The 24,643-nt window shown below is 36.1% G+C and overlaps 1 protein-coding gene across 9 annotated transcripts in view; it reads right to left on the bottom strand.

Moving 5' to 3' along the window:
- The window catches only part of NOX4 (NADPH oxidase 4), a 151,982-nt gene that overhangs the window by 121,332 nt on the left and 6,007 nt on the right, over positions 1-24,643 (bottom strand). For 4 of the 9 annotated variants that reach the window (XM_070490467.1, XM_070490469.1, XM_070490470.1 and 1 more), the window contains exons 3-5: positions 6,688-6,798; positions 4,973-5,057; positions 1,786-1,883 (exon numbers count right to left, since the gene is read on the bottom strand). In XM_070490467.1, coding sequence (XP_070346568.1) covers positions 1,786-1,883; positions 4,973-5,057; positions 6,688-6,798 — 294 coding nt within the window. Of the gene's footprint in view, positions 1-1,785; positions 1,884-4,972; positions 5,058-6,687; positions 6,799-10,863; positions 10,960-24,643 lie in introns of those variants that run through there. The other 5 variants (XM_070490472.1, XM_070490473.1, XM_070490474.1 and 2 more) reach the window with 2 other exon arrangements.

Here is a 24,643-nt window from a genome sequence, read left to right as displayed (position 1 = left end):
TTTGGTAATGTCCATCAAAACTAAAAATGTGCATCTCTTTTGAAACCCAAATTCTACTTCTATGAATCTGTCTAGCAGAACTGTACAAAAATAAATTTATTGGAGTGAAGTTCACGACAAAAACTTGGAATCAACCTAAATATCTGTGAATAAGAAAAGGCTAAAAACAAATTATAGTTCTTTCATGCTAAGAGAATGAGATAGATCTATACTTTCTGATACAGGAAGCCAAAATACGTATATTTATGAAAACAAGTAAATTGCTGAGGAATATGTATCATAAAATACCATTCAAAATATCTTATAAGAAAACATAAAGTTATTAACTATGGCTATTTTTGGAGGAGAAGCTTTCTCTATTCATTTACTTGGATATATCACTCTTAAAATGAAATAAATTTAATAACTCAAAATCCTAAAAAAGGACTAAAGATATTGGAATATAAAGCAAAAGTATATTACATTAAAATGATAAAAACCATTATAGTTATTAAAGACATACAAATTACAAAACAAAAGAGAGGCAAAGAAGAAAAACATAGGAAAGGAAATTGCATGGCAGGAGTAGTAACAAGTAACCCCAGGTGATATGGGCAGAGGAATGAGTAGAAGTAAATGCAGGCAGGGAGAATTTGGGGCTCTGGTCCAAAATCATTAGATGTGCAGACCTACCAATAGCATGCTAAGGAGCTGGACTTTTCAGGAGTTCTTCATGCTGGGTGCACTCTACAATCACCTGGGAAGCTTTCTAAAAAGATCAATGCCTGGTCCCAAGCCAGATCAAGTAAATCATATTGGTGTCTTTAAAAATACTAGTATAGTTGAGGGATTTATCAAAGGCTGCTTGCTATTGTGGTTTTGTGATTTGTTTCTTTGACTGTTGTTACTTTTACCGTTTCTCTGTTTTGGGAGGGAGGTCAAGCACATGATCGCAGCAGTATTAATCTAGATAAATCTGTGATATGTGGAGGAGAAAATGGACTGGGTGAAGATGGGGAACAATCTTATTAGGTCACTACCAGACTTAGCAGAACGGGGTGGAGTTCTGATCCCAGGAGACAATGAGCATTTCGGTTTCGATGCAGTCTTGGCTTTGGGAATCAAAGGCAGCCTGAGGACACCCTGAAAGTACGGAGCAAGAGAGCCCTCAGCAAGGTTGTGTCTGTGCTGTTTATTCATCAGGCTCTGGCCCTGCACCCTGCACATACAGTTTCGTTCTACGGGCAGCTTCACATGGAGAAAAGCACCCCTGAGTCAAATATTGCCTCCTACAGAATTCACCTCAAGGTCACCTATTTTGAGGATTGAAAACAAAACAAAACAGAGTGAACCATTACAACTCAATAATATTTTTAAGTCAAATAAACTGATTATCTAGGATCCTCAAATAATCAACCGTCTTTTCTTCCCACTTTTCCCCCAAGCACAGTATCTGAGTTATTAAAGGATTTTTACCCTGTAACGGCACTGTCAACAGTCTCCACTGAATGACAGGAATTAGACAAAAACTGTTGGGAGGCAGAAGGCAGGCCTGAGTGGCAACCATCTGAACATTGCTGAATATAAAAACTAGAGATGCTCTGAACTCCCATTTTCAGCAGGAGAGACCGTGAAATAGTAATTACCTATATTTTCTATTGAAAAAGAATAAAACTCAACTTGAGAAGTGCATTTTAAAAGCACTCAAAAGGAGCAGTAAGGTACACATTTTCTGTGAAAATAACAGGCCCTCATTAGTCATCTCACAAAAGGTGAAAGGAAAACAAGAAGACAGAGCCCACCCACCTCATCTCGATATCTTGCTGCATTCAGTTCAACGAAATCCTCACTGTAGTTCACTGAGAAGTTGAGGGCGTTCACCAGATGGGCAGCCACGTGCACACCTGCGGAATTGCACCAAGCACAAGTCAGCAGGGTTTGAGGTATGCCGTATGAAGAGGAGTCAGTTCCTCTCCCTAAATGAATACAGGGGCAAACTTTGACAGCTATACGAGCAATAAAATATTAAATTGAAAAGGGAAGTTTTGAAGACACACAGAAAATCTCAGTTATAGGCAATTTTAGTATTAGAAATCCTGTAAAGAAGTGGAATTTTCAAAGGCTGCAATAAAATAACCCTAGTAAGTCAGGGTTATAGACACACACACACACGTATAATAATATGGGCATTTATGTATTTATTTAAGCAGCCCCTGGATATTTTAGATGGTTCACATTTTGCACCTCTCCCATAGCACCAAATCTGTTTTATATCTTATATACTTCACTGCACTTAACCTAAAATATAGCCCCACTAAAAGGCTTTTGACCAATTGAAATTTTTCACAGTCCATGGACTCAAATCATAATGTCCTAAATCCAACAGCAAAAGTGTCGGTAACCACTTCATGGGACAAAAACTCAGGAAAGTAATAATCACCATTTAATAATCTACCTACAAGGGCACAGTCAAGAGTATTCAACTGACTCAGAGCTCATACAAAAGAGAAAAGTGTTAGGAAATTACTAAAGAGTTGAAGACAAATTCTTTTTGTCATGATCAGGGAAATGAAATTATCTTGAGGAGTTTGGACAAGGAAGCAACAAATGACCTTGTGCACGGAACTCTAATGTCCTCTTCCCTCCCCAACCTTTTCTTGTAGGAAATAAGGTTTGAAGTAATAGCACGTTGGAATGTACTGAAAAGAACAACAGAAAATTGGTTGAAAAATCTATTTCTTGGTCACATTGCTTGCCTAGCAATGCTTTTGTTTACCTCTCTGTAAATGATGGTGACAGAAATCAGAGACTTAATGAGATAAGTGACCCCAAATTGCTTGGTAAACCATTACAGTTTATCCTGTGACTCAAAATAAGATATGCCTTATAAACTAGAAAACTCTATAATCTCCTCCAACCTAGAATATGAGATGTAGAGAGGCCAAGAGTTCTAAATTATTCATAAAGACCAAGGAAAGTGAAAGAGAAGGACTAGAATGCTAAATAACCCAGATGTTATTTAAAGGATTTGTAAGCTCCTACCAGTAATCAAATTAGGGGGAAAAAGGGGATAGGGAGCTGAAAATGGGTTAATTAACAAGCAAGGACAGGTTCCCAAAAAGTAAAACAAAGTGTGTCTAGGTGACACTTGACTATGGCACAGCTCTAAAACATTATTTAAGTAAAACTGTTGTGTCTGATAGCTCATCACTACTGAAATCTATGGTTAAAAAAAAAAAGAATCTCTACTTTAAATTAAAAGCTTATAACTATATACTTTATGGTTCAAAAGTGCAAAGGCATCCTTAGAAGAATCACCATTCTTTCTGAATTCTTCCGAAAAAAAGTCCTAGGTAATAGCTGAATGAGATACATCCTTAAGGGAAATATTCACCTTCTTTAAAAGGTCTTTTAGGTCAAAAGAATTCAAGGCTTCTAGTTTTAAGCAGCAGAGAGAAAGCTATGCCAGGTTCTTTGTAGGGATTTTCTCATTTTGATTCTTACAACAAAACAATGAGGTAGGTAGACTCGTCCCTATTTTACAGATAAGAAAACCGAGGTTAAGAAAGGTAACTTAGCTAAGAGCAGCCCATTAGTGAGTGGCAGAATGCAAACCCTCTGGAATTCACGCCCATTCATGGCAATACTCTATCTTGATCTCTTGGCTGTTCTCCAACTGAACCAGAATATTTAGACACAACTACTGTTTAGAACAAACCAAGTTATGAAAGTGCCGATGTTTCCTGACCCTCCTCCATTTCTGACGTTTCGCCCTCCCTAGCTCTAATCCATCTGTAACTTTTATCAGACGCTTGGCCCTCATCTCATCCTGGACTCTTATTCCATCCTCAGCCTTGAGCCGTACTAGAGTCCTCAGCCCATCCCTGAGCCTCTCCCCTTCTCTCACCTCCAGAGGTGGGAACTGCTAATAGGAAGATGCTCAGGGATAAAACAGTAAAGATGCCTGTTTCAACAATAGTTGGCAATTTTTATACAGCTGAAAACTTAATGATTTCTTGGTAAGAGCTGTATCAAAACACTGCTGATTCAAAATGGCCATCCATAAATGTCCAGACTAAGTGTCCCTAGTATCAGAACATCTAGGTCCTATCAGAAAATGACCAGATGAAAATGTCAGGTGCTATGCTACTGAGATAACTAATCCCTGAGATTATAAGTTATAACTAATTCTATTCTAAGAACTTCATATGGATGTTCTCATTTTGATCTTAAATCTATGAGGTAGGAGCTACTGTCAATCCATTTTACAGTTAAAACAACAGCCAACTGAAGATCAGAAAGGTTGTGTCACACAGTAAGGCAGAAGGACAAGTGGGCATAAATCCTACACAATCCATCTCCATAGACCATGACTTAATCAATATGTTTACTACTTTCTGTCCAAAAAATTTGAAAAGTATCATATAAATGCTCAGGATAAAAATTTATTTTAAAATAACTCCTAAGAACCAAAAGATTCTCATTTTATTTTTCAACTTGGAATTGAGCAGGATAAATTTCCACAAATTTTTGACATTTGCTCTTCTACACAAGTATTAATATCAAAGAAACACTTACCAAATATAATTTTGGGTGGACTCATATTCTATGAATGTACATTTCACATTCCAATTTTCATGCATTTAAACTCCTATGATATCATTACTTTTAGAGCATAAAAACTTTTAGTCTGCTTCTTCCAATATTTCTAAATAAAATTATTTGCTTTTAGGAAACAATCATTACCAGCTTGGGGCCCAACTTTTGCATATTATAATATAAAAAATATATATATATATATATAATGCATAAGACACACCCATTTTCTGTAGTGCCATCACACAACTCTCTTTAAACACATGAAAGAGAAAATTAAGCTATACAATAAGAAAATTGCAAGTTGGTGTCAGTAAATAATTTATAGAACAATAAAAATACCATTCATAAAATGTGTTATTCTAACATGATATTTAACATCTTTTGGCTTTCTCACCTGAGAAAATACAGATAGTAACGCCACAGGTTATATGGAACGTTCTGCTTTTATCCAGCAATCTTCTGGTTCTCCTGCTTGGAACCTAAATAACAATCATTTAATATAGTAAAAATGATGCAACAAATAAGATATATGTACAAAGTGTTTCACTACAGTATTGCTTCTAATATCAAAGTTTTGGAAATATGGCAGAAGCCTACCAAATAAAAATTGGTGAGGTGAATTATGATATATCCAAGTCAATGGAACACTCAAACTATTAAAAAAGAATGAGAGAAGGCTTATTATTGATATGGAAAGATGTGCAAGATATATTGTTAGGTAAAAAAGTTATAACACATAAACTTCACTATGATCCTGTATTGTTTAAAATTAATGGCATTATACGTTAACATATCTACAGGCATTTACCCCAAACTATAATCAGTGGTTGTTCTGACAGAGTAATATTAGGAGAAACCCTCACTGATTACTTTGCATATTTCTGAAATGTTTGAATTTTATAATATATATGATTTCTTCTTATAGTCAAAAAATAAGATTATTTTTAAATGAAGCGATTCCATCTGTGGTTTTAAATGCCTGCTTGATCTTATGGAAAAACAAAATGTCAAGCATCTTTGAATACCTATGTTTCACACTGGCAGACAAGACTTTAAGACATTAAATACTGAAAGACTTAGGCACTTTTCATTCCCTGCCGTGTACCTTCTCTTTCTTCATGCCAAGCTAATGGCTAGCCACAGGGATCAAAACCTAGCATTTTACAATGGTAGGCAACCGAGAGAAGAGTTATTTCCACAAATTACTGCATTAAAAGTAAAAAGTTTCCAAATATAATCACATGAAAAGATTGAGAAGTTTTACTGCAATAAATTTACCCATATGAACTTCACAGAACATCAAAGTGACCTCATGCTAACAAGCTCTTAAAATATCAGTATCTATCCAGCAGAGCCTTACTATGTTAGTGAAGAAAGGAATAAACAAACATACAGCACACACACACACACACACAAACACACACAAGGATAATCGAAGGCAAAAAAGAATTTCAGTTGAGTTTTAACTTTCAAAGTGCTTTTCTGTTTTCTTACATCCTTCATTTTACAACACTTAATATCACACAAGACATCATTATTTAATCAATGCATCTTTTCCAAGCTTATTACACAGCTCAAAACAGTTGTGTGTTTTAAGAAGTGATAAATTGCCAACCACACCACTAGTCATCCTAGGTATTGTTCAAAGGTCACGGGGCTCCGGTTTGCTCACCCGGATTTAACTAAATGAAAAAACAGCATCTCAGTGAGGCATAGTATAGTGGAAGAAGCTCAGAACTGGGACAGAACTTAACTCTGCCATTCACTAGTCTCATGATCTTGGTCAAGCTACTCAAACTTTCTATGCCTCAGGTTCTTCATTTGCAACACCCGATTGCAGAGTCACTGTGAGGAGTCACAATTACACATGTAAAGTGCTTAACGCAGGGCCTGATACCACTATTAATAACTTTTTCTATTATCCTCTGCCTTTATCTAGTGTTGCAGAACAGCTCACTGATCATCTTGACAGGTGACGTGGTCTTTACTACCATCTTTGAGGAAATCACTCTAGCAGGAAGTCAGACCATGGAAACTAAGTAGGACTAAAATGCCACTGTTACACTTGATTTTTATCTTGGAATTTGTGACTAGGATATTTTTCCTTACCTTGTGGGATCCTCGAAGGTAAGCCAGGAGGGTTCGGCACATGGGTAAAAGGATAAGGCTGCAGTTGAGGTTTAGAACAGATGCAGAGGCTCTGCTTAGACACAATCCTAGCTGAACAAATAAGGCAAGGGTCAAAACACAGTCAGTGCCAAAAGTAAACTACAAACATGCTGCAGACCTCACCCCGCTCCTCCTTAAGTACCATGACCAATGTCAACTCCTTCAGGAGTCTTGAACTTTCCTCTCACCAAAACCCCGATAAGAAACTAGTCTCTCTCTGCTCTGTACTCACACAAAACCCAGTCTACTAGTATTATAATCACCTGAGTACTTTCTTCCAGCAGGAGGTCAATTTCTTGTTCTGCCCCCACTATACTTTTCGGGGTTTTAAGAGCCCTAGAGAGCCTCAGTATATTCTGCGCCTCCACACTGGTGCTGTGTTGAATCCTTTGTTCACTGATAAGTATTAAGAATCTCAAACAAAGCTCTTTTGTGTTTTCTCTGTCTAGAACACTCTGAGCCTCTGCACAACCCCCTTCCACAGCACCTGGCTCACTCTAGCTTCATCTGAAGCACTGCTCCTCTGGAGTTCTTCCCTGGCCCCAAACAAGCATGATCGCAGATCAGCTGTGCCTCATACAAAGAGAATCAGAACCATACTGTACAAAATATTTTTCAAAGAATCAGTCTCTTCGGTATTGATGCAACACTTTCTCACAATTCATTTTAAATCAAACTCTTGCTAGATTGTCATCTGCTACTGTCTGGTACTATCCACATTCTTCATATGAATCGTGTATCGCATGAAAACAAAAGATAGGATCATATCTATATACTTGTCCCGAAATAAACGTAAAACTACTTCATTTTAAGGATATTGACTAAGACATATGTGTAAGTCAGATGCTTTTCTCATCTCGAAATTGTTAGTGCCCCTGAGATTTCCACCTTAACTCTTGGCAAAACAGCAACTCTGCTACACAGTGGTTATTGTCAGCATATGAAATAATGTTCCTCAAAGGGAGACAGGGCAATAAGTATGTCAGGAAAGCAATAATTCTCATTGACTTATACAAAAAGTAATTAATATTTCCAGTTAGGCTATATCTACACCATGAGTTAGAACACTTTAGCGATATAGTTCAAAAAATATACCAGTAAGTGGACAAATAGAAAAAATCCTCTCTGGATTATCTAAAAAAAATGTGAAATATAATTTTCTCACCTCAATCAGCAAAATTATTCTCATTTGAGAGTGATAGGTTTTTGTTGGTTAGGCCAGAGAAATAGAGTAATTGTTATCCATTTTGCACTGGCATCTGCCCATGATAAGGACATTTCAGCTCCAGGGATTTTGGATGATAATTTTATCTGCAATTTTAATGTACCAGGACAATAATTCATTTAAAATATATCAGCTAAAATCTATCGTATAAGTTCAGAACTTAAGATACAAATAAATTATCCAAATTTCCTTTGCGGTTCAATGCTTTCAAGAAAATTCTTATACCTCTTCATGTTTGAACTATTTATTGCATGTCTGGCAGTGTTTTATTGTTGTGTTTACATTAAATCACACAGTAATTTAATTCAAAATGGCTTTAGGTGTCCCCTTGAAATAGATGGAGTTTATTTTGGCATTCCACTTCTTCCTTATCATGCTGAAAAATCTCTCTGGAAATTTTACCAAGGACCCATTTCCTCATAAATGTTTGTTCCTGAATATACTTAGTTCTTTAAACTAAGATGAAAACTTCTTTTTATTAGGTTATCAGAGTACAAATTTCCACATTCAGAAGAAGTAAGGAGAGTGAGAAAAATGGAGACAGATCCCAGTCAAGCGGCACAATCATAGGAAACCATTTTATCTACTCACTCCACAGTAATATTCTACAGCTAAGCACATTTGTTTTATTTAGTCACTAATTCATGACTTTCACAAGAATCAGCTACCTCAAATGTTCGCTAACAAGAAATGACTGCCCTACGTTATGTGCCTGGCCCACTCTCTGTGAATGACTTGTTTTACCATCCTAGAGAGCTTAACCTGCTCCTCTAGTCTTCAAACTTCATTCAGGTTAGTTGTCACTAGATGGCAGCGTTACTTTCATGTTTCAAATCCCACCCATCAAGATCTCTAAAATACAATTAACTGAAAATTCCATATGTAATTTTTAAAACTATAGATATATTTTAGATGAGTAGGTATAAATAAAACATGCCTTAGTCCTTGTATGGACTGAATGTTTGTGTCCCCCCAAAACTCATATGTTGAAACCTAATGTGATGATATTTGGCAGTGGAGCCTTTGGGAGGTAATCAGGTTTAGATAAGTTCATGAGGGTGCAGCTTCATGATGGGACTAATGCCTTATAAGAACAGGAAGAGACCAGGGCTCTCCCTCTCCCCTATGTGAGGACACAGCAAGAAGGCGGCGGTCTGCAAATCAGGAAAAGGGCCCTCACCAGACACCGAATCTTCTGGTACCTTGCTCTTGGACTTCCTAGCTTCCAGAACTGTGAGAAACAATTGTTTATTACTTAAGCCACCTAGTCTATGATATTTTGTTATAGCAACCCAAACTAAGATAGCTCTATAGAAAATTATAATATGCCATTTGAGGCAAGTTAATAAAGAATATAACATCTAGATATATCAAGTGCATGGTTATTTTCCTAAAATCTCAAACACATGGGTTTTTGAAAACAGATTCTTTTTTGTTTGCTTTTTGGTGAGTAAGATTGGCCCTGAGCTAACATCTATTGCCAATCTTCCTCTTTTTCTCTTTCTTGTCCCCAAAGACCGAGTACACAGTTGTATATCCCAGCTGTAGGTCATTCTAGTTCCTCTATGTGAGATAACACCACAGCATGGCTTGATGAGCAGTGCATAGGTCTGTGCCCAGGATCTGAACCACTGAACCCAGGGCCACCAAAGTGGAGCATGCAAACTTAACCACTCGGCCATGGGGCAGGCCCCTCAAACACATGGTTTCTTATCTTAAATCTGCTACTTAATAACTATTAATTTTGAGCTAGTTAATTGTCTTTATCTGTAAAGTTTAGAGGGATAAAATATCTTTATCTGTAAAATTAATATAATAATCCTAGCTCTTAGGACTTTTGTGAATAGAAAAACCAGTCTAAAAAAAATGCAAGCACTATATAAAATTAGCTTATTTTCTTAGGGTCATGTATCATATCCTTTCTCTAAATGTGCTCTTCTATACTTCGATAGTAAATGTTACCTGATCCACTTACATTATTCATTCAACATATTTACTGTAATATGCACATATTGCAAGGCACTAGTTCAATAGTGAACTAAAAACAGAAAATGCTTTTTGCCCTAGGATGCCTATATTTTAGTAGGGGAAATAGCTATTAATCAGATACCTACATAATCAAATGTAAATTGTAACAGTGATCAATGCAGTGAATGAGAAAGACAGAGTATGAGCATGTGTAACAGGAAATGAGATCTAAACAGGAAGGTCAAGAAGGCTTTCTTGATTAAGTGAAAGATGACCTGAGTTCTGGAGGGTAGAGCAGGCAGGAGTCATCTAGAAATCAGAAGGACATCCATGCAGAAAAAAAAAAAAAAATGCAGGAATCAGAAGGACATCCATGCCATGTGTGGCAAATGAGAGCATGCTGTATATATGAGAAATTAATAGTAGGTCAATATGCTTGGATTGGAAATGGAGGATGGTACAAGCTAAAGCTACAGCAGCAGGTAGGGGTAGATCTTGCTGGACTTGTAGGTCATGTTAAGAATGTGTCTTTATCCTAAAATCAAGGCAGAGTGATTGCGTTCTAGGCAGGAAGGCGGTGTGAAGAGGTTAGTATCTGGTAATGATTACTCTGAATGAAGTGTGGAGAACAAATTGGAAGGAAATAATTCTAGCAATTACATAACTTTGTCTAATCATCACAAAAGTGAAATTTTGTTGGAGACAAGGCATACATGTTATGCTAATTATATCTGAGTCTTACATAGAGAAGGGATTCTTTATGTTTTGACTAAACATTTTACTTATCAGTAAATTTATTTTGCTAAATAATTCACTAAAACATATACTTCTAAAATTGGAGAACTAAAAGGTCCTAACCCACATCTCACCATCCACCCAAAGTCTAACCCCTTCTATGACAGCCCTGACCAAAGGTAACCTACCCTCTGTCGAATTTTTCCAGAGACAGCAGCGTGTTCCACTGCCAATAATTCTATTTTGTTTTCTTTCACTTAGATGAAATCTGTGTCTCTATAACTTCCACCTACTGGGCTCCTCTAGATAATAATATTCCTGAAACAGACATTCAAAAACCGAAGATAAAAATGGGATGATTTCCCAGCCCAATCTTATTTTCTTCATGCTAACACAACTAGCTAAGTCTAAAATTCCTGATATAATTTTAAGACTCCATCATCATCTCAGTGACCTTTCCCAATTCACCGGAATTCAGCACAACTTTGACATAGACTAACGGTACAGAGCAGTACTGAAGATCAACATGTGCCTCACTAAGGACAGAATCTGCTAATTCTATGTCTGTATTATATAGTGGGACAACTACGTTGCATAATGGCTCATCTCAAGTTTCCAACATATAGATTTTCTCACATGATTGCTATCAAGTAATGACCCTTCTATCCTATACTAGAAAAAAAAAATGGACGCATGAGAGAGTAGTTACATAAATGCAACAATTTATTGGCTTTAGCCTATTATATTACATTGGGTATGAATTCTATATTCTGATATTTTTCCTTCTCAATTTTGCCTTAGCTGAAAGTTTCACATTCACATTTTCCACGTCTTTATCCAAGTTCTTGACAAGTCTATTAAAATGTAACAAACTCCTCTTGAAATAGTTGACTCTAGAGAGGACTTGTAAACTACCTTTTCTGGTACATTAACTTTCAAATGAGCATTTTGCTAGCAACTGGGAATTTTTTCAACAATTTTGGGGAAATATAACATGCCATTTTACATGTAAATATCTATGAAAAATTAGTGTTCAAAGAGATTTGAAAAGGCCAGAGAAGTATTAATAGCAAGCTTTAATAATTGGTCATTTTCTAGCTACCTCTTGGTGAGTTAACAATTAGTCACTTCCAAGAAAAAATAAAAATAAAAATTACCATAGAAAGTTTATAAAAGATTTTTTCATATTCTGATTTGGTATTTTGTGTTTGTCTAAATTTATGTAAATCTGTACTAATTAAGGTCAATTTTATTGACTGTTTTCACCCAAGGAAATGTTTCTAATCAAACTAAACAATGTCTACACAATACCTAATTCTTGCATGCTTTATAATCACAGCACTGTAGCTCCTTCATGGGGCCTTACAAGTCACCAAGGCCAATCTTTTTCCTCCACTTCTGCTGCTATTTTGTAAAGAAACAAGCACTAGAACCCAGGCCTTCCCTCCATGCTTTCTGTCATTTCCATAACAACGCTTCACTCCCCAGAACAGAGAGGGGAATTCAGACACCTGGTCTAGCGCTCTTTCCACACCATAATACTTTCTTACTCTTTCACTTGCTTACACTTTTATCCAACCAGTATGTTTTCCTGTCATTTTGTATAAACATTCACACAAGACTTCCCTAATCTGACTGCACATTGAAATCATTTGATGGGCTACTTCAAAAGAAACATATCTCTGCTGTGCTTCCTCAAATTCTCATTCCTGAGACCTGGAGTGTGGCCCTGGGAGGTACAAGCAGGCTTGGCAATCACAGTTTTAGAATATACTTTGAAGTCAGACAAACCTGAGTATGAAGGACATTTACTAGCTGTGTGTCTTTAGGTAATTTTCTTACCCTCTCTGTCATTTTCCTCAACTATAAAATGAAAAAATGATAATAATACATCTACCCCAAAGGGTCATTATGAGTATTAAATGAGCATATACAGTACTTAGTGCATTGCCTGGCATATAGTAAGAAGTCAACAGAAACTATTATCATCATCCTGGTCCCTTGCCATCCATAAGCCAAATCTACTTTCAAAATGTAAATGTTTTTACAGAATGACTTCCAGCAAATCACTCTTTCCAGGCCTGCCTCTCCATCCTCACCTCTGGAGAGTAATGTTATGGCTATAGCTATGGGAATTGAGCTTTATTCCACTCAACTGTACCTAAAGAATTCAAAGAAAGTTCTAGGTAACTAGTAAGTGTTCAATAAACATGTGGTGAATAAGTGAATGAATGAGCCTATGAGATGATCCTTCAATACCCTCATTTTGGAAAGTAAGAAAAAGAGAATCAAAAGCAAATGTGATTATTCAGGTGGTCTAGTTCACATCTGGGATGAAAACTCAGGCCCTGCTCTTTCCATCGTACCATATTGCCCAGGATAGCAACTCTGCCTCTACTTCCCCAGCCCTCATCATTCTAGAGACTAGGATTTATTCTATGGAACTGAGTAACACACAACTTGCAGAAAACCTTCAGGGTGACTGCAGCTTTTTGACAAGAGCATGTAGGTCATCTACTCCAATCTTCTTTTTGATCCTACTTATAAGTCTGAAAATAAGCCAAAGTGATGATACTATAAGGTCACTGGGCTATAATTGTATGTTATACGGCTCAGTCCAGCTCCTGGATGCACTACCCAGATTAGTTATTCCAAGTTTTTACTGCACATCTCAGCTCCCTAGCCACAGCTCATGCTGCGTTCCTTGTATTGGTGATGGCATTCCACCTCTTCCAGCCTCCATGCTAACTACCAGATGAACTCTTTATTATTCTTCAAGTCTCAGCCCAAGGGTCATTTTCTCTGTCCGGCCTTGCTAAGGCCCACATCCCCACCCACACCCTCATTTACACCTCCAAATTTTTCCCTTTTTCAAATATTCTAAAAACTTTGGAGCATTTTTCTCAATGCTTCCTTTTTGCACTTCACTGTACTTCCATGAGAGCAATTAACCCCTAATATTGTAATGGTTTACCTATTCATCTCCTTATCCCCCCTAGAAAGCTAGCAAGTGGCAGCACTGGTAAGTGGCAAAGCCGAACCTGCCTCTTATCCTTGGGGACCTCAAAAAAGCATGGTCATTAATAAAGAAAATTATTTCAAAAATATACCCCTTGGGGGGGCTGGCCCCGTGGCCGAGTGGTTAAGTTCGCGCGCTCCGCTGCAGGCGGCCCAGTGTTTCATTAGTTCGAATCCTGGGCGCGGACATGGCACTGCTCATCAGACCACGCTGAGGCAGCGTCCCACATGCCACAACTAGAAGAACCCACAACGAAGAATACACAACTATGTACCGGGGGGCTTTGGGGAGAAAAAGGAAAAAATAAAATCTTTAAAAAAATATATATATATATACTCCTTGGGGAAAAATATGCTTTGAGCAACAAAAGCCAAAGACAAGAAGTCATGAGAGAGATACATGAACAAAAAGAGACAGCCCCATAGAGTAGTCTATATGATTTTCTAAGGCAATGGGAGGCATTTTTCATTGTCTTTATAGTAACCAAAAGGGTCCATGGCAGAAAATCAGAACAATTTATTTTTCCTATACCTATCAATCACACCTGTGGTCCCAACTTAAATGTTTAGTTTGTACCATTAATATATGAATTTAGAATATGATGGACATTCCATGGGAGCAAGAGTGCACGTAAGAATAAAAAAATGACATTTCAATGAATGGCTACTTCAAAACTAGATCACCTAATTATTTTGGTAAGGTTTCATATGGAAATAATAATGAATAACATGTCATGAGCAACCAGAAAGCAGTTAATAATAGTTGGAGTAATTATTTCTTAACAAAAAAAATTCCCCAAATAAACTACCAATTCAGTGCTCTTGGGGTATATCCAAAAGCTCATGAATGTCCCTTCATACCATAATAAACTGTAATTCATTCCAAGTGATCCTAGCTGGTTTCTCTCAACCAATTGCCCCTGGAGACTTTTAACTATGATGTAATTTTTTACTCAACCTGACCGCTCTGCCTAACTATAAACTGCCTTTTTTTTTTTTTCTCCTAAACACTGTCTCTAAAAGGAGCTATCAGTTCTAAAGGAAGAAGCTGGGGGGAAAAATTTTCCCATATATTTAAAGGGACCTCAAAACATAGAGTCCATCCTGACTTTATATCCAGATTTCCTCATGCTTAACTCAAATCTTTCCTTCTTATATGTCATCATCCTTCATTCTACCCTTTCTAGAAAGGAACTTTCTTCCATTTCCAGTAGGAATGTGGTTTTTCCTTAGGAGTTTATTATGAGTCAGAAGGAAATGTAGCTATTACAGAGAGAGAAGAAGAAAGTAAGATGTAAAGTGATATTTCTGTCCTCATTTTGTCCACCTGGTCTTTCCTGTGCCAAAAGCCCAGAGAGCAGAAGAGATTCACTTCCAGAGTAATTATCTGCCTGGAAAAGTTAAAGTTCAACATAAATGGGATTGAGAATTGCATATGAACACGTTCATGGGTTTCTAAAGGCAATGCCATTTAGCAAACAGGTCATCAGATTAAAAGGTATGAATTTTTATCACAACTAACACCTGTGACCTTTACCAAGGTCACTTGTCTCTAAAACCTAGAATTGAAGAACTTAACAAAACAATAAATCTTCCTCTACTTTCCCTCATAGAACTGTTCCAAAAGGTAAAAATACATCAAGTAAAAATGATTTGACCTCTTTAGCTGACAAACATTATTAAAATGGAAATTTTTTTAATTCACCTATTACATTTCTGTGGGTATTCATGCTCATCCCTTATCCTCTACTCATCTTTAACGCACAAAAACAAGGGTCTCAAGAGTTACAGAGCATTTAACTTATGTCATTATTACATCTTCCTCCTCCTACAGAAATGGTCCATGCACAAGGAAAGGCACTGAGGAGTGGAATGTATTCTGCAGAGCATAGCTGGCTAGAAAGCCGAGACAGGCCTTGTATCTCCAACATCACAGGTCCAGCACATTTGATCACAATTACTTAGTATTTTAGTCATCTCTCAGCTACTCTTCATCAGAAACAAATCACTCGAAAACTTCACATCATTCTTCCTCAGCTTTAAACTATTTTTGATTTCTCAACATTCCTCCTAAAATTTAAAAGCCAAAAGAGATAAACCAGTGGCCTGAGCATATGGAATAATTTTTGAAAGGAAACTATACTCATAGCAACAGTATCCCCTCACTTGGTTAGAATTTTAATCAGACTATCCATGATGACACATATTAAAACTCATATAGTGAATATGGGATCTTCAATATTAAGAATTTTCTCTCATGTCTGTCAAGCATACCCTATTTAATCATATCTATCTTACTCCTCCTGAACTCAATCCTGTTTAATAACTCTTCTTAATTGAATCTATAAACTTGTCTTTAAGTTCCATCTTTGTCCTCAAAATACTAGCAATCTCAAGTTGACCTTCTTTCAGTCTTTCTTTGAAAAAAAAAAAATACTGTCTCTGAGAAGCTATCGATTCTAAGAAAAAGAACTCTGGAGGCATTAACATGGCCAAAATGCCTAATAGAGTAGATACTGAGTAAAGATGGACTGAATAAATGGATCATTTGTTACAGACTATTTACCTAAACTTCCTAATGCACACACATTTAAGCATTACACTCTTCTGACAAACTCTATTCAGTTTCCCTAGTCAACATACAGAGGCCCACACTAGTTCATCTGCAAGTAGAACAATACAATAAATCAAGATGATATACTGCTATAAGAAATGAAACGTAAATCAAACAATCTTTCTTTCTTCCCTAAAAAGTTAACATTGAATAAGACCAAAATATCACTTCATATTCTTTCTTAAAAAACAAAATAGCACACAGAAATACTTATCCAAGTGTACATGTAAATGTCTACAAGGATACTCATTGCAGTATGATCTGTGATACCAAAACAAAAAAGAACAGAACTAAAATGACCAACAGTAGAGACACATAAAACAAATTATGGTATACATTATGAGACACTATGTAGCATTAAAAATAAAATGTTAAACTTGTATAGTGGAAACGAAATAATATCCATATTATTGAATTAATAATATGCAGGTGCACATATGTGCATCTATATACACAGGCATAGATATATATATACACATGGAAATAGATTATATAAACAACAGGCGATTACCTCGTAGAAGTAATGGGGAGTTTCTATTTTTTCTACTGTATCATCAGTATTCATTTTACACAAGCATATATTTCTTTTGAAATGTACTACATTTTAACAATTAAGTATCAAGAACTCAATGAATAAATAACAATAAATAACAATAAACTACAATTTAAGTCGAGCTCAAACGTTACATATCATCCAACCTGCCATTCCTTTGCCATAGGTGCCATACCATATTTCCTATAGCGTGGTTAGCTTATGTGCTCTTAAGACACTTAGCAAACAGTTTCTGCAGAAACAAAAGTATTTCAATATATTTTAAAATATTAATAAAGAAAACCCTATGCTTCCATGTACAAAAATAAAAAAATAAATTAAAAAAACCTTCCACTCACACAACCTTCCTAACTTTGACTGGCCTTTGGGGTTGGTACGAGCTACCTACTATACTTGGCAGTTCAGAAAGGGTGAATTGTTGCTGTGACATTTCTTTATCTGTCTTCTTTGTAATCCATTCCATTGTATCCACCTATCCTTTTAACATTCTCTTCTATATTTATTCTACTTCCTAGTATTTCCAAGTTTGATATTATATTTGTTATTGTTATTGCTTTTACCATCATTGTTTATACGGCTATTTTTTGCTTATGGTTAATATTATGGACAACACATTTAAAAAGAAGCCATATGAATTGAGAAATTAAACAATACTTAAAATATTCACTGCATTCATCTCTTCAGCAACCCAATATCCTTTAAAATTCGCACTGAAAACTAGCTATTACAATCAAATGTCTTAATGTTTTTTAGATTTGAGCCATGTGTGGTATCATTGCCACCTTCATCTTAATTTGACTAAAACCGTTATAACAAGTAAATACAAAATCCAATATTTTCTTACAATATGAACAAATTAGTTGTCCTCCATTTTAAGAAAACCTAGTGGGCAAAGTCTTTAAATTATAAAACCAGCAAACTACCTTATAATATTTACACTATACCAGTATGCTTTATATACCTCACAATGCTATTGGAAGAAGTAGTAAATTGGAGGTAATCTAAATGTACGTTTCTGGGAAAATAGATCAGTAAAATGTGGCAGATGCAAACTGTGGAATACTATGCAGCAGTAAGAAGCAATGGACAAAAGAAACACGTAGTCACCTGGATAGACTTTGAAAACATGACACCAGATAGAAACAGAATGGTCCTATGCATAACACCACTTTTGCGAAATAAAAGAAACATACACATAAAATACCAATAGAAGGACATATGTCAGCACATTGTTAGAAATGTTGCTAATGCAGGGATGAAAACGGGACTGGAGAATGGAGAGTGATTAACTAATGAAATAATAAATGAATGAATGATGAAAAAAGCAAAGAGGAGTCTGCACAGAGCCATGAAGGTAGTGTGCTATGAACTGAGGAATATGTTTAAATATTCCATGCCTGACACCAAAAACAACGTTTTTTAAATCCCTTGTTTTAACAGAGAAGACTCGCTGCCAACGTCCTATAAAATTAGTGCTCTTCTTGTGCACCTCAATCTCTGGTTTGCTTGACAGAAAGTTTTAAAAAGCTCGAGAAACTTGGAGCTAAAATTTGAAAACCACTGCCAATTGAAAACCAACTAAGTGTGAACTTAATCATTTTGAAACTATAATTAAGAAAAAATACAGTCATTTGTAAAATATCTTTTTAAATACTTCAGAATTTATACATTGCACAAAATTAGGAGTTAACTTTTCTTAGTCACTGGAAACTTTTAGTCATTACCAAATATTTACAAATAGATTTCAGCATCAAAACATTCTTAATTTGACAATGTTTCTTGAAAGAAATGAGTCTAGTGTTGTCATGACTACATGTCTACTACAACTTGCCATTAGAAGGGAAGTAACATTTTTTGACATCTTCACACTCATTTCTTCATCTTACTTAACCCTCTCTTCAAAATAAACAAAATCCGATGAGAGAAATTAGGTTAAACTATGCAAAATTGCCATTTTTGTAAGTCAAAATGTTTCAACATTAGAATCTTCATGTAGTTCAATTTAATAATATAATTCTCAATTTAAAATTGAGGAAGAGGCAGCCATGATGGCCTCGTGGTTAAAGTTCAGTGCACTCTGCTTCGGCGGTCTGGGTTTACTTCCTGGGTGCAGAACGACACTACTAGTCTATCAGTAGCCATGCTATGGCAGCAGCTGCATAGAAGAACTAGAAGGACCTACAGCTAGAATATACAACTATGTACTGAGGTTTGGGGGAGAGGGAAAAAAAGGAAGATTGGCAACAAATGTTAGCTCAGGGCCAATCCTTCCCTGAAAAATAAAATTGAGGACACTAAGGCTTTGAAGATTTCAATAAATTACTTAAACATAGAGGTGTTAAGAAGTAAAGCCAAGATTTCAATTTAGGTCAATTTGTCCACAAAATCCATGTACTTTTCACTACATTATATTGTTGCCATTGATACAGTAGAATTTTCACAGATATTACTATATTTGAAATTTAAACTAATAGTTCCTCCGTGCTCAGGAAAAGGCAACAGCAGACACTTGGTTTTAACAAGAATTAGAATGAATGTCATATGAGACTTTAATAAATTAAGTTTCTTATATCTAAAATCCATGGTTTGAACAAAACATATTTTTTCTTCAAGCATAACACACTCAAGCTTTAAAACCAGTACAAATCTAAGACTAGTTTTCTTCAGGCAAACCAAAATTAAGGAAACCTTGTAGATCCATTATGATACAAGAAACTAAACTCTTCCAAGATTTTCATTTGACTCATTCTTTGATCCTCTTATGTTTTAAAAAATGTACAAGATCAAAACAGCTGAATAGTTCAATGATGGGGTCTACTTAGTTTAAGCCAAGGCCCAACCCCCAGAAAAATTCCACAGTAGATAACGAATGTAAGACAGACAATGCCCACCAGCAAATGCCATTTCTCAAGTGGGAGAACTTTCCTATTAAAGCTCTACATTCTTGTGGTTTAATGTGAGTCATTTGTTTCCAGTTGGAATCCATTAGTACAGACCACTGATGATATTTGCTTGGTTTTCCCTTAGAAAAAAAGAAAAAGAAAAACGTATCTTCACCTTTGTTTGCATAACTCAAAGTACTTTACAAATGTGCTTTGGGGCCCACGGTTTTCAAACCAAAAGAATTAACAAAGCTCAAAGGATCAAAGTAACTTATCAAAAGTAAGTTGGCCAAGGAAAATCAGCAAGAAGTAGAAGCACTCTCATCACCCTAACTCATCAATATTCTCCGTAGGTGGTTCCTATTTTCTTGCTCCACAGCCGCCTCTTCTTAGGGCACCCTCACCCACCATGAAATCCATGTTCCCATAGGAGGTGGGGTGAGTTCACCCAGGATAAGAAGCTAATTGGAAGGCACACAAGAGAGAGCACATTAAGGGGAAAACGAAGTTAACAAAGAGGACCAAAAGTATAGCATGGGGAAAAAAGAAACTTGTTTGGATTACTACCACCTCGGATCCTTGCAATGGACCTGAGCTTTCTAAGATTACTGTAAACAAAATTTCCTGCCATTTGAAATCAGCTACTTGATAATTCTATCATAGGAGAAAGGAATAAAGTCAGAAAGGCATTCACCATAGATCATTTCTTAAACTTTTAGTGTGGAAGAGTCCACTTTTTTAAAATTTCAGACATATAAAAAGTTTTCACTTTGTGTACATCACTCATCTCTCCTTGCTTTAAACCATATTATACTCTGGTAGTCTTGATATGTGTCTAGAGATCTTTAACAATTTCCATGTCCATGAAAATTATTAAAGCGTGCAATTTTCTCCCTATAGAATATGCGTTGGATTCGTTTATCCATAGACAGGAGTCATTGTCAAATTCAACTTTCCAATTTCTAAAAATGTAAACAAATTCTATTGATTATGAGAAGTCCATCTTCTCCTTAATCTATCTACTTTTTTTAGTCCTATTGCCAGAATTCAGAAGAAACTACTTTTCACAAGACTCACTTTTATCACATTGTTTGACTTTTATTACATCACAAAGTTGCACAAAGACCTGGATACTAAGAAGTGAGGAAGGCTCACTCCCCACCTAGGTAATTTACTCTTTTACTAAGGTCTCACTCTTAGTTCACACCTTGGAAAAATGATTAATTACAACATGTCACAGACCTTCAAGATCCCACTTCAACAGTCAAAACTGTAAATGTAAAGTATTTTAGATGTTAAGGGCTATCTGCCACTTTTCCGTCATGAAGATGAAATCTTCTCATCCCTTTGTCCAAACTGTCCTTTATGACTCGTAGGGGAGCTCTGTTACGGTACCATGGCTAGAGCCTTAAAAGCTGGGAGGAAGGAACAGGAGACAGAAACAGTCTACGATAACACCATTTTCTTTACATCTGTGATGCTTTCAATTCTTCAAAGCAGTTCCCTCTCTGTTAAGTTATCTAATCCTCAGCACAACACTCTGAGATAAGTAGGACAATCTCACTGTTTTATCGGGGGTACAGGACTGATAAATGAATTATTGTATATGGCTACACAGAATGAGGAAAGAGGAAAGGAAAGAGGAAAGCTGGCATTTCAGGAATTCCTATTATATAAAGGGCTTTATTCTAGGTACTTTAATCCACGAGCAGGTTATTTACAATTTCTGTGCTTTAACTTCCTCTTATGTAACAGAACCTACCTTGTAAACTAGTCAAGACTCTGGCACCGAACGTATCACAAATTTAACACGATACCTGTCCCATGAGAATATTTCAATGAATGTTAGTTCCAGCTATTATTACTATTTCTTTTAATTTTCTTTAAGGTTTGCAATAATCTTCTGAGATAGGCATTATTTCCCTTGTTTATTTGTTCAAGACTCCAAGGTTTCATTAAGATTCATAAATGTTTTTCTGAATGAAGTGCATTCTACCTCAAGCTGAAATTCCACCCAGCAATCACAACCAAGTTGCCACAGATTGTGTGCCAATTACAAACAGCCGCAGAGAGGCTTCCTTTGTCCAAAAGGATCAGGGAGGCAGCCAGAGGTCAACCAAAGGAAGGATGTCTTGCTGTCCTAATGCCATCTGCTACATGCTCAGCATGTTCCTTCCAGCTTTAGATTTCTCTGAATTCCTTTTAATATTTTTGTTTATAAACATAAATAATAACTATTATTTAGTACCATTAATAGTATTAATACTAAACAATGCTTAATATTTACAGTAATCGCTATCTTCTGCTAAGTGCAAATGCACCAGGTAATAAGCATTTCACCTCTATTTTCTCATGTAATCTTCACAACTAACCTAAGAGGAAGGCTTAAGCTCATCTTTATAGATAAGTTAAACTTAGGCTCAGAGAAGAAATTTGCCAAAATCATAAAGGGACATAAATGCCTGAGCCAGCATTCAAACTCATATTTATATAGCTCCAAAGCCCATGATCTTTTCTCTAGGGAGTTAGGGTTATTTGATTTTCCTCCCTAGAATTATGTAGGCACTTTTAAAATCAATGTTATGAACAACGCAATGCTTAGCATGATGAACTAGAAACAGTGACTAGAGTTAGAAGACACACCACCCACATTCAGTTTTGCACTGAGCCCATAAAGGAGGCATCTTACTATGCTAAGATAAACGAAGTAGAACAATCCCCTAAGGTCCCTATGATGTTCTGCAGTTCTACAGGCTCCTCTCGCTGGGCTGGGTATTCCTCAGGAAACAGCATACTGCACCAGCCTCCAGAACCACCAGGAAATACATTTCTGTTGTTTAAGCCACCCAGTCTGCGGAACTTTGCTATGGAAGCCCGAGTAAATGAACGCAGTAGATATCAGCTAGGATGAGGTGTAAGTCTTCCTCAGGTTTAAAAATAATCCATAAACTATATTCTTACCTTTACTTCTGACTGAGTACTTAAATTGATACAAAAACACACAAACACACATACAAACATTCCTACCCAGAGCGACAGTGGTAGGATGCACAAGAATCTCAGATAAGAGTGGGAAGTTCCAGGTTCTAATCCTATCTGTCTTAGAACCTCCCTATTGGACCAGAGTGATGGAGAGCATGTCTACAGTATCAGATGAATGTGGGCTCAAATTGGGCTTCTCCAGTTGTTAGCTGTGTGACCTGGGGAAAGTTACCTAACCACTCACAATCGTACTTTCTCAATTCTGTAAAAAGCGATGATTTTTATCCTTCAGGGTTGTTATATGTATTAAATTAAATATAAGGATTAATGAGATTATAAAAGGAAAGAGCAAAGAACTAACTGTGTCTGGCACATAGTATGTGATTAATAAATGGTAATTGCAGTTATTAGGTTGAACTACATGAAATGGCTGATATTTGATTATTTTTGTTTTATCAAAATGGCAATTCCATATGGTTCAGCCTAGTATTAAAGTTGCACAAAGACAGAAGAGCACAGGGGTTAAGAATACAAGTTCTAGAACCAGGATGTTTGGGCTGGAGTCCTACCTCTGTCACTCACTACCAAATTACAGAACTTTTCTAATTCAGTTTCTTAGCTGAAAAATTAAAAATATCTATTCCATAGGATGGATGAAAAGATTAAATATTACTAACATTATTAATAATGAAATGAAGGAAGTAGATTTGACAATCTCTGAAATTAGTTCCACCTTCCAATTTTGAGCGTTTTGGATGTTACTGCTAAAAGAAAATTATACAGTGAGCATTTAGCTGTATAAAACAAAGAGGTTAAACAATGAGTGCTAAAATTCTGCCAAATATTGTGCAATCAGAAATAATTTAAATTAAAATGTTTCATAATTACTTTAGAATTTGTCTGAGACAAGTCTAAAACAACTGTAATGCTGAAAATATATGTTATCTTGAGGATAAATCAATAGTTTTTTTTAACTTCTTAAATTGCTAAACATCTTTAAATATCATCTCACATAAGATGAAAAGCTAGTAATCTATAGAGTATGAAGTTTTGTGTTCTTGCACATGTGCATGAGTTTTTCACTATAACAGGCTGAATGTTGGACTGAAAAGATCAATAAATCAGAATAGTGACCAAGCCACTAATTCAGAGGGTGATAGTCAGCAAGTCACTTCCACCTCATTTTTCTATTGGAGAAAATGAGAAAGAAATTTAAGTCAAGATATCAAAGCTCTCTTCCAGGTCTAAAATTCTCTGAAATTCTATCTATTGTAAACAGATTAAGAATATAATGATTGCATCAAAGTAATGTAACCCCTACCACCTATCAATAAACAGAAAGTAAACGGTTTTCAAATAGCAGAATGTTAAGAATAAAAAGGAACAACAACTCAGTTAAAAATATCCCCTGAATTGAAACCACAATATTCTGTGCAATAAAAGGAGAGTTAATGATCAAGCCTTTTCTGAAATTGACAGGAGGCGTACATTCCTTCTCAGCAGAAGCAAAGCTGCCTAAGCCAGCGGGGAAACCAAAACTGACTTAAAATCCTGGGTCCATTTGTCCAGAGACTCAAGCTCCGACCTTAGGAAACTCACATGACATCAGATTTCTGTCTCTACAAAATGTTCATTATGATATAACTCCTAGGACTCTTGAGAGGGTAAATTAGTTAATGTTTCTAAATCACTTAAAGGATAATGATTGACCAAAGCAAGATCATCACCGGGAGATTAGGAAAAACTCTCATTGCTCACAACTTTCTTCCAATGAACATAGGTATCTCAATAAGAGTTTAAAAAAAGAAAAAATGATCCTCATGACCATGAAGCAGATCTAAAATAATAATTGTGAGACCAAGCAAAAAAAAACTTAAATTCTCATCCTGGCACCATGAGAATCACTAGGATGAAACTGA

The sequence above is a fragment of the Equus asinus genome, chromosome 20 (genome assembly GCF_041296235.1).
Source record: "Equus asinus isolate D_3611 breed Donkey chromosome 20, EquAss-T2T_v2, whole genome shotgun sequence".
NCBI lineage: Eukaryota > Metazoa > Chordata > Mammalia > Perissodactyla > Equidae > Equus > Equus asinus.
Note: the sequence above shows the minus strand (reverse complement) of the source record. Positions and strands in the feature narration are given on the sequence as shown.